This window comes from Limanda limanda, chromosome 15 (genome assembly GCF_963576545.1).
Source record: "Limanda limanda chromosome 15, fLimLim1.1, whole genome shotgun sequence".
NCBI lineage: Eukaryota > Metazoa > Chordata > Actinopteri > Pleuronectiformes > Pleuronectidae > Limanda > Limanda limanda.
In genome coordinates, this window is record NC_083650.1 from 26,759,542 (window position 1) to 26,771,212 (window position 11,671).

At 49.5% G+C, this 11,671-nt stretch overlaps 1 protein-coding gene across 1 annotated transcript; it reads right to left on the reverse strand.

Moving 5' to 3' along the window:
* Nucleotides 1-755: 755 nt before the first annotated feature.
* ncoa4 (nuclear receptor coactivator 4) lies at nucleotides 756-11,058 on the reverse strand. The gene is made up of 11 exons (XM_061087571.1): nucleotides 10,865-11,058; nucleotides 9,112-9,235; nucleotides 5,505-5,645; nucleotides 5,343-5,422; nucleotides 5,124-5,232; nucleotides 4,597-4,677; nucleotides 3,668-3,790; nucleotides 2,639-3,391; nucleotides 1,985-2,197; nucleotides 1,798-1,887; nucleotides 756-1,345 (listed from the first exon to the last, which is right to left on the reverse strand). Exons 1-11 carry the CDS (start codon nucleotides 10,891-10,893, stop codon nucleotides 1,340-1,342), a joined length of 1,749 nt encoding a protein of 582 aa, XP_060943554.1. The 5' UTR covers nucleotides 10,894-11,058; the 3' UTR covers nucleotides 756-1,339.
* Nucleotides 11,059-11,671: the final 613 nt, after the last annotated feature.

Consider the following 11,671-nt stretch of genomic DNA (forward strand, 5'->3'; position numbering starts at 1 on the left):
GCTCGGACCCGAGCTTCAGGGCGGACGGGAACCAGGTCCGGCTGCTCGGACCCGAGCTTCAGGGTGGACCCAGGTCCAGCTGCTCGGACCCGAGCTTCAGGGCGGACGGGACCCAGGTCCGGCTGCTCGGACCCGAGCTTCAGGGTGGACCCAGGTCCGGCTGTTTGGACCCGAGCTTCAGGGTGGACGGGAACCAGGTCCGGCTGCTCGGACCCGAGCTTCAGGGTGGACCCAGGTCCAGCTGCTCGGACCCGAGCTTCAGGGTGGACGGGAACCAGGTCCGGCTGCTCGGACCCGAGCTTCAGGGTGGACCCAGGTCCGGCTGCTCGGACCCGAGCTTCAGGGCGGACCCAGGTCCAGCTGCTCGGACCCGAGCTTCAGGGCGGACCCAGGTCCGGCTGCTCACAGGGTTCCTTCTCCTGCAGAGCCTGTTGACCTTCCTCTCCACACGCGGGGCGGGGCACTGATATGTATTTATTACATATATGTAGCTTTGGTGATATTAAGGATGGTTTGATCTTTCCTATGTGACCTCTGACCTCAGACCTGACTGCTGCAGGTCACCTGACATAATGTGTCATCAGGCTCCAGTCGAACTCAGACAAGTTTAATCATTAATATTAAACATTAATAATTTATTAGCTAATATTTGACTGATGGTCTCGGTTAGATCATGTGACTACATTAAGTCCAGTGAATTTTATTTTCTTGTTGTCATGTTAGCTTAGCATGAACAGTGATATCACACAGAGCAGTGATGTCATCATCTTTTATTTCTGAAGCGAATCATAGCAATAAAAATAACCAATCAGAGTCATGTGAGATGTCAGCTGACAGACGTTCTCCACACAAGGAATTCTGGGAAATGCAGCGGTTTCTCCTTAATTCTGTAAATCTGTCAGGTGGCTAACGACACAGGATGAGCTCCACCAATCAGCCGCTGCGTCAGGAGTGATGAAACTCAAAGACCAGGTGTCGTCACGGAAACTAAGATCAGACAAGATGTGCATCAAAGGATAAAACATAAAAACACAGAACAGCTGTTTAAGCCAGAATAATTAAAATAAACCCCGCCCCTCCTGCTGCCAGGATCATCTGTTTCCTGTTTGAACTTGATCAATAACTGATCAATACACTGATCGTTGAATGGCTCAAATCAGGAAATTCATTGAACAGTTAAAAAACACTTCACAGGTTCCGTCAGATGAAGACTGATCCTGATTGGAGGAGGGTGGTGGCGGCTAAGCGTGGTGATGTCACAGGACGAAGGCGGTGATGGTTAGTCTGTTGTGATCGTGTGCGTTGATCGGCAATCAAGCCAGAAGAAGAAACGTCAAGGTCACATCTGGAGAGAGAGACACAAGTGATGAGAAAAACATATTCATATACCTGGTGTCCTGCCTCTGGTGTGTGTGTGTGTGTGTGTGTGTGTGTGTGAGTGTGAGTGTGTGTGTGTGATTGTGTGTGTGTGATTGTGTGTGTGTGTGTGTGTGTGTGTGTGTGATTGTGTGTGTGTGTGTGTGAGCCACTAAAACAAACTTACCTTATTTCCACCAACACTGAACAAAAGAACTTGATCGGAGAAGTGAATTCCTTGTTTTGGTTTCTGACCAGAAGCAGCGGCGCACACACGCACACACACACGCACACACACACACGCACACACACACACACGCACACACACACGCACACACACACACACGCACACACACACACACATGCACACACGCACACACACACACATGATCAGAAGCGGTGTGGACAGGTGTGTCTGACCCTCTGGACACTGGGACTCACCTGGACCGGGGACTCGTGCAGCCACTTGTCTTTGGCTCCGCCCACGCTCATGCAGGAGAACAGGTCGCACACAGGTGACAGCAGACGCTCCTGAGAACACAACGGGTTAACAATGTGTCTCTGATCTGCCCCCCCCACACTGCCCTGTGATCTCTGCTGCCATGATGCATAGCGTGCGTGCAGTCACCTGAGCCTGACTCTTCTTCAACAGCCACTTGTCATCTTGACGACCTCCTGACCCCGGCGGGGAGGGGGAGGGGGGCTTGAACACGGAGCCGGGCTCCTCCCTTGTGGCCTTCTCCTCATCAGGAACCAGCCAATCAGAGAGCGGGGCGCTGAGGGGCAGTAGGCGGGAGCAGGGGGAGGAGGGGTGCAGCCAGGCATCCAGGATGGCCTGTACCTGAGGAGGAGACACACTGGAGGTCACATCACAGGTCACCAGGTCACCAGGTCACAGGTCACCAGGTCACCAGGTCCAACATGTATCACTAACAGCTGATCACATCCTCACTGCTCTTAGGTTTAGAAGGTTGTCTTTCCTCCTCTTCATCACTTTAATGTCTCATCAAAAGATTAAACTGACTTCACTTCTTCATCACCTCAGATTATTGTGATCGAATGTTGAATTGTGATCATAATGAAGGAAACTTTAAACATTGACACACATTTCATTAAGTCAAAAACTGTTCTTCTCAACACGCGATTCTGTCAGTAGGATGTTAGTGATGAGGTCAGCAGCAGTCACATGACCGGTCACATGACTGAAGCTGTGAGAACATTTCATCTTCAAGTTTTTAAAATATAACATAAAACATTAAAGGATGAAACAAGAGGTTGTTACCTTCTGTTCTCTGTTGTAAAGGGTGGGCGGGGTCTTCTTCACAGCAGACGGGGCGTTCGTTGTGGTGGGCGGGGCGTTCTTGGTGGTGGGCGGGGCGTTCTTGGTGGTGGGCGGGGCGTCCTTGGCCACCGGGACACCGTTCTTGTCTCGTCCGTCCTGCTGCAGCAGCCACTTGCTCAGAGCGTCTCTCCCACAGTTCTCCTCACAGACGCAGTCGGAGTAGGTGGAGCAGACCTCGTTGGCCCGGCAGGTCGGCTGCACCGGCACCGCCTGCTGCAGCCACGCCTCTACCACTGCCGCCGGTGGGGTGACAGGGGGTTGTGTGGAGGCGGGGCTTGATGGGGGCGGGGTCTTCAGGCACTTTAGCTGACCCAGGTTCTCGATCTCCACTGCCTTGGTGGTCTGACAGCAGGAGGAGCAGTCGGCAGCCGGGCGGCTCGACCCTGCCAGCCAATCGGAAGAGGACCAGCCATCATTAAAAGGCTTCAACACCTGCCGCCACTGCCCGGCGGCGGGCACGGTCTCCATCGCATCAAGGGGTGGCGTGATGAGCCAGTCGCTCAGCTCCTCCTCATCGGGGTTGATGGTGAACTCTGATTCGTCTATTTTTTCGATGGAGAAGGAGGAGCTGCAGCTGCTGATTGCCCGCGCTCTGCTGACAGGCGCCTGGTCCTGCAGAAGCCACGCCTCCAGGTCTCTGAGCTGACCCCAGGCCCCCAGGAAGTCCATAGAGGACAGGGGGGGACAGGAAGTCTACACAGACACACAGAAATTCAGTCCAACGTGTCGTCGACGACAACAAATGACAAAACAAACCAGAACCCGATTAATCACATCGATTAAACACGCAACAGACACAGGTCACATGACAGGAAGTGACACAGCGTTCAGAGCAGGAAGTCACGACGACGTTCACCACGGTAAGTGATGACGGTGTTAATCGAAAGGCTGACAAGCTTCTGCTGGTAATACATTGACTTTGTTTGCTTCTCGTTTCAGCTTCATGACATCAGACCCGTTCGCTCTCACCTTGTTCTCCTTGAGTGACATCAGCCAATCCTGAGGGTTCTTGCTGGACAGGGAACCAATAGGAGAGTTACTGGTTGGACGACTTCCCAGCAGCCAGTCTCCCAGAGCTCCGACCTCAGATGTCTGACGAGACAGTTACAGGAAATGCTTCAGGATGAAGGAACTCATCAAACTACCTCACTGTACCTTATCGAACTCAATTCAATACAATTGTACTTGTATAGAACCAAATCATAATATAATATAATATACATTAGATCAAGGTTCATTACAGGGAAGGTTGAACCCTAAAAATTATATGAGCAGTTCCCACAATGAGCAGCTCTAACATCTGTGGGAGAAAACAAAGTAATTAACGGGGTGCTAGCAGAACAACAGCTAATGTTAGCTAATGTTAGCTAACGTTAGCTAAAGTTAGCTAATGTCAGCTAACGTTAGCTAATGTTAGCTAATGTTAGCTAATGTTAGCTAATGTTAGCCGACATTAGCTGACAACAGCTGTAGGAGCCAAAATCATTGTTTGCATGAAATAATGTGGCTGGAAGGAAAAAGACAAAGGAGGCTTCGGGTCTCTGACCTGCTGCTCTGGTTTATATAGAGTCCTTAGTTTATCTTTAGAATCTTTATTTAGGTTTCAAATTTACCTTCTGAATGATGTGATACGTTTTGTTAGTTTTGTCTAGTCACACACATTTAGCTCAGCGGTTATAGAGATGTTATATAGAGGTTATATAGAGGTTATAGAGATGTTATATAGAGGTTATAGAGATGTTATATAGAGGTTAAAGAGATGTTATATAGATGTTATATAGAGGTTATATAGGACAATTAGAAACCGATACAATAGCTAACGGCAGTGAACATAAACTAACGTTAGATTTGTACCCAAACATTTGACTTTCTGCCTTCTAGGTTATGGAAAGGGTTACCTGCTTCTTTGCTGTGATTGGGTAATTCTGCACCTGAACCTTCTGGGGGGCGGGGCTCTGGGAGGACACACACTCCACAAGCTGCAAACAGGAAGTATAGAAAACACCTGATCAGCATCACACTGTTGAGAGTGTGTGTGTTTGTCTGTGTTACCTGTCTGTGTGAATGTATCTTTGTGTGTCTGTGTGTGTGTATTACCTGTGTGTGTGTGTTACCTGTGTGTGTGTATTACCTGTGTGTGTGTGTGTATTACCTGTGTGTGTGTGTTACCTGTGTGTGTGTATAACCTGTGTGTGTGTGTATTACCTGTGTGTGTGTGTTACCTGTGTGTGTGTATTACCTGTGTGTGTGTGTATTACCTGTGTGTGTGTGTATTACCTGTGTGTGTGTGTTACCTGTGTGTGTATTACCTGTGTGTGTGTGTATTACCTGTGTGTGTGTGTATTACCTGTGTGTGTGTGTGTGTTACCTGTGTGTGTGTGTATTACCTGTGTGTGTGTGTATTACCTGTGTGTGTGTGTATTACCTGTGCAGTGATGCTGCCAAACGAGGTGATGGCATTCCTCAGAGAGCGAGTGTCGGCATGGAAACTCACGTCAGGTGTTTCCTCTGGAGTCAGACTGAGAGACGACAACCTGCACGTGCACACACGCGGGAAAACAATACACACCCAGCAGTTATAACGCATACACCTTCATTATAAACATCATGCCTTCAGTGTGTGTCTGAGTGTGTGTGTGTTTACTTCTCAATGCAACTGGTCAGCTGGTTGCTCAGGTCGTTGTTCTGCAGCTGATGAGTGATGATATCAAACTGACCTCGGAGCTGAAACAGACACACACAGGTCAGTGTCCACCTCACACACATCACTATTGTTGTCATCACTGTTGTGTTGTTGTTCTGTTACCTGGTGCAGTTGGTGCAACTGTTGCTGGAGAGTTTCCGTCTTGACTTGTTCCAGCAGCTCGATCTGATCGAGAAGCCAAACCTCTCTGCAGCGCAGCGCCTCCTGCTGGCGACTCACACAGCTCTGCAGCTCGGCACGCACCTGACACGGGGACACACAGGTTAGACACAGGTAGAGACACAGGTAGAGACACAGGTAGAGACACAGGTAGAGACACAGGTTAGACACAGGTTAGACACAGGTAGAGACACAGGTAGAGACACAGGTAGAGACACAGGGGAGACAGGTAGAGACACAGGTTAGACACAGGTAGAGACACAGGTAGAGACACAGGTAGAGACACAGGGGAGACAGGTAGAGACACAGGTAGAGACACAGGTAGAGACACAGGTTAGACACAGGTAGAGACACAGGTTAGACACAGGTAGAGACACAGGTAGAGACACAGGTTAGACACAGGTAGAGACACAGGTTAGACACAGGTAGAGACACAGGTTAGACACAGGTTAGACACAGGTAGAGACACAGGTAGAGACACAGGTTAGACACAGGTAGAGACACAGGTAGAGACACAGGTAGAGACACAGGGGGGACAGGTAGAGACACAGGTAGAGACACAGGTAGAGACACAGGTTAGACACAGGTAGAGACACAGGTTAGACACAGGTAGAGACACAGGTAGAGACACAGGTTAGACACAGGTAGAGACACAGGTAGAGACACAGGTTAGACACAGGTAGAGACACAGGTTAGACACAGGTAGAGACACAGGTAGAGACACAGGTTAGACACAGGTAGAGACACAGGTAGAGACACAGGTAGAGACACAGGTAGAGACACAGGTTAGACACAGGTAGAGACACAGGTAGAGACACAGGTAGAGACACAGGGGAGACAGGTAGAGACACAGGTAGAGACACAGGTTAGACACAGGTAGAGACACAGGTAAGACACAGGTAGAGACACAGGGGAGACAGGTAGAGACACAGGTAGAGACACAGGTAAGACACAGGTAGAGACACAGGGGAGACAGGTAGAGGCACAGGTAGAGACACAGGTAGAGACACAGGGGGGACAGGTAGAGACACAGGTTAGACACAGGTAGAGACACAGGTTAGACACAGGTAGAGACACAGGTAGAGACACAGGTAGAGACACAGGTAGAGACACAGGTAGAGACAGGTTAGACACAGGTAGAGACACAGGTAGAGACACAGGTAGAGACACAGGTAGAGACACAGGTAGAGACACAGGTAGAGACATGGGGAGACACAGGTAGAAACACAGGTTAGACACAGGTAGAGACACAGGTAGAGACATAGGGGAGACACAGGTAGAGACACAGGTAGAGACACAGGTAGAGACACAGGTTAGACAGGTAGAGACACAGGTAGAGACACAGGTAGAGACAGGTAGAGACATAGGGGAGACACAGGTAGAGACACAGGTAGAGACACAGGTAGAGACACAGGTAGAGACACAGGTTAGACAGGTAGAGACACAGGTAGAGACACAGGTAGACACAGGTAGAGACACAGGTAGAGACACAGGTAGAGACACAGGTAGAGACACAGGTAGAGACACAGGTAGAGACACAGGTTAGCCACAGGTAGAGACACAGGTAGACACAGGTAGAGACACAGGTAGAGACATACGGGAGACACAGGTAGAGACACAGGTAGAGACACAGGTAGAGACACAGGTAGAGACACAGGTTAGCCACAGGTAGAGACACAGGTAGACACAGGTAGAGACACAGGTAGAGACATATGGGAGACACAGGTAGAGACACAGGTAGAGACACAGGTTAGCCACAGGTAGAGACACAGGTAGAGACACAGGTAGAGACACAGGTTAGCCACAGGTAGAGACACAGGTAGACACAGGTAGAGACACAGGTAGAGACATACGGGAGACACAGGTAGAGACACAGGTAGAGACACAGGTAGAGACACAGGTAGAGACACAGGTAGAGACACAGGTTAGCCACAGGTAGAGACACAGGTAGACACACAGGTAGAGACATACGGGAGACACAGGTAGACACACAGGTAGAGACACAGGTAGAGACAGGTTAGACACAGGTAGAGACACAGGTAGAGACACAGGTAGAGACACAGGTAGAGACACAGGTAGAGACAGGTTAGACACAGGTAGAGACACAGGTAGAGACACAGGTAGAGACACAGGTAGAGACACAGGTAAAGACACAGGTAGAGACAGGTAGAGACACAGGTAGAGACATAGGGGAGACACAGGTAGAGACATAGGGGAGACACAGGTAGAGACACAGGTAGAGAGACTGGGAGACATCACATCTTACATCCAGAGTCTAAAGTCCAGAAGATCAAATAGTCCACGAGTCGGCTTCTCTCTCCCTCGCCCTTTATACTGACTCTACCACACACTGCTATCTCTCTCTCTACAGTCACTGAGTCAGTCTTGACCAGGATCAGAGGATCAGTTCTGTGGTTACCGTGGTAACTCCAGGTTTAACTGAGATGCTTAATCACCATGGTAACAGAAGCTGCCTCTAACCTGAGAGGATCAACAGCTCTACTACTGACCAATCAGAGGAGAGTAAACTAGAGTAGAGGATCTACAGGATCCAGAGAAGGACAAAAGAGTTTAGGGTCAAGCTGCCAAGTGTCAACAGATATTTTACCGTTCTACACAACGATCAACAAAAATCAACAACGATCCATAATGATCCACAACGATCAACAGTGATGGATAATGATCAATCTCTGGATTCTGTCTTGTGTTTTGGTCCTAATGGAAACTGAAGATCTGAGGCTTCAGCCATGACACCTTTCAAAGTCAGAATCATGGTCAACTTTATTGTAAATTCTGCAATATGTACAGGACATTCTCTCTGCTCCCCGGTGTAAACATATAGGTAGACAGAACATGTTAGTACGCAAAAATCTGAACATATAAGTACACAACATTATGGGTAAGTACTCAAAACATAGTAGATAGTACACAGAACGACATAGTATGCAGTCATAAGGCACACGGTGGATTGGATGAGAGCAGCGCAAACCGGGATAGTAAAAAAATACTTCACAGGAAGTAATGTCCATAGGATGTAGTAAACACTAGGGCTGTAACGGGACATGTTTGAAAGCAGCAGAGTACACGTGTGGAACTTATTTGTGTGTCTCAAATTCCGAGAGACCACTTTAACGAAGGACCGGATGTGCTGTTGGCTCGTGGTCGCACAGACAATCAGGAGTTTGAAGACCTCCCTCATTATTAAAGTCTGTGTGGGTCATTATAAAGACAAGTGGACAAAGACAAGTGGACAAAGACAAGTGGACAAAGACAAGTGGATCGTACAAAAGCCAAGATTGAGCAGCTGCTACTGGACATGTTGGCTGGAAGCACATCAAGCCAAGATTGATGTGCTTCCAGCTACATGTCCAATTTATTTAGTAATTTTACTTTGTAAAAATCAGTTTGATGTTTTCTGTTCCTTGTTTCCTGAAGACGTACCTTTACACCCTTTGTAAATGGCAGTTAAAGATAGCAGTACTGTGATATAAGCATTTACAGTAAAAAAGGGAAAATTTCTGTACAATGTGACACTGATGTAGGTACTGACCTCTCGAACATTCTCTCTGAGCTGCTGCTCGGCCTTCAGCACGCTGTTGATGGCGTCCTCCAGCTGACCCTGGGCCTGCCAGCACTGCTGCACGCCGCCCGCTGCCGCCTCCGCTGACGACTTCCTGGACACGGGGAACAAATGCACTCTGTCAACATTGAAGAGCTCAAACTGAATGTGGAGTGACAGATTAGACGTGTTCCTGATCAATATGAATTTATCGAGGTCAACAATCACTGATGATGTCACCTTCCTGTGACGGGTCAAATCAACCAAGAGGTGACATCATGGACACCAGCTGAAGTCATGTCACAGTTTCTATGACAATAAGTCGTCTGATATGATATGAGTCCAGAAATCAATCAGCAAAAAATACTGAAAATAATCCTCAGTCTGGATATGAAGGCTGATCTCAGGTCAGTGTGCGGTTGTTGTTGTGTTGTCAGTGTGTTTGATTGTGTGATTGGTCAGAGACTCGTGGTCACTAAACCAGTTAAACCACTGAACTATTTTCGAACACAACTGGTCCAAAGACGCATCACACACACACACACACACTCATCGGACACACACACTCTCATTTCAGTGCTGCTGATGTCATTGGTGACAGTGTCGTCATGGAAACCGCACAGATAAGGGGGGCGTTGCACGAGGGCGTGGCGCTGTGTGAGTCGCTGATAAGAAGCAGCGACGCTTTCTCAAGAAAAACAGACACTTGACCTCCGGCCTGAGGTCACAGTGTTTCCATCAGGAGCTTTGAGCTGTGAACACATCTGTTTCCATCAGGAGCAAACAGCTGGGACCCAGTGACACTGACGTCACTGGGATCACGTGACGTCACTGACCCCTGCTGGCCGGGACCACCAGACTCACAACAACACAAGCAAGTTGAGTTTACTTCTTCCAAAGAAACATTGAATCTCATATTGTTCAGTGAAGTTAGTGATTCACTGACACACGGTGAGTTAGTCAATAAACTGATAAGTGTGTTATTTATTAACCACAGCGCACCTGACACACACCAGTGTCAGGTCTGATAAACAAACACACACTGACACATCTGTAACAACAAAAATCAACATATGTAACAACAACAACAAAGATATTTATCAACAACCAACATCTGTAACAACAACACCCAACATATGTAACAACAACAACAACAACACCCAACATATGTAACAACAACAACCAACATCTGTAACAACAACACCCAACATCTGTAACAACAACAACACCCAACATCTGTAACAACAACAACAACAACAACACCCAACATCTGTAACAACAAAAATCAACATATGTAACAACAACAACAAAGATATTTATCAACACCCAACATATGTAACAACAACACCCAACATCTGTAACAACAACAACAACAACACCCAACATCTGTAACAACAACACCCAACATCTGTAACAACGACCCCCCCCACCACCTGTAACAGCCCAGAGGAGCTCGCTGACCCGGACCCGGTCCAGGACCCGGTCCAGGCCTCTGCGGGACGAGCCCAGCTTCCGGGGACAGAACAACATGGCGCGGTGCCGGTGAGCTTTGTGTTTGTTGACGCGTTGAAACAGTTTAAATAAACAACAACAACCGGATGTTGATCTGTTGTTCCTTCTCGCTCGAGCGACCCTCAGGTCACAGCTAGCAGCAGGCGAGCTAACCATGCTAACCAAGCTAACCATGCTAACCATGCTAACCGCGCTAAGTCAAGCAGCTGCGGGCTGAACGTCGCCAACTCACCGGAAGCCGCGGCTCTCCCTCGACGTCATCACGACTCCTCGGTGTTCACACGTTCCACAGAAGCTCCGGTAGATGTGTTCGTGGCCGCGGCGGCTCAGAGGATCCGGACCCTGAGAGAGGGTGAGACCTGATGGTTCGACCTGAGGGTGAGACTGGTTCTACAACATCCGACCCGTCATGAGACCGGGGGTAGAATCACGAGACTCAGGGCGCTACACCGCCCCCTGCTGGTGAGCTGCGGCACTGCAGCCAGGATCTGTTCTATGAAGTGAGTTCAACATGTCCTGGATCAGTTATCAGCTGAAACCCGGTCCCTCACCCGGTCCCTCACCCGGTCCCTCACCCGGTCCCTTACCCGGTCCATAACCCTAACCCGGTCCCTCACCCGGTCCCTCATCTGGTCCCTAACCCGGTCCCTCACCCGGTCCCTCACCCGGTCCATAACCCTAACCCGGTCCCTCACCCGGTCCCTTACCCGGTCCATAACCCTAACCCGGTCCCTCACCCGGTCCCTCATCTGGTCCCTAACCCGGTCCCTCACCCGGTCCCTCACCCGGTCCATAACCCTAACCCGGTCCCTCACCCGGTCCCTCATCTGGTCCCTTACCCGGTCCCTCACCCGGTCCCTAACCCGGTCCCTCATCTGGTCCCTCATCTGGTCCCTCACCCGGTCCCTAACCCGGTCCCTCATCTGGTCCCTCACCCGGTCCCTAACCCGGTCCCTCACCCGGTCCATAACCCTAACCCGGTCCCTCACCCGGTCCCTCATCTGGTCCCTAACCCGGTCCCTCACCCGGTCCCTTACCC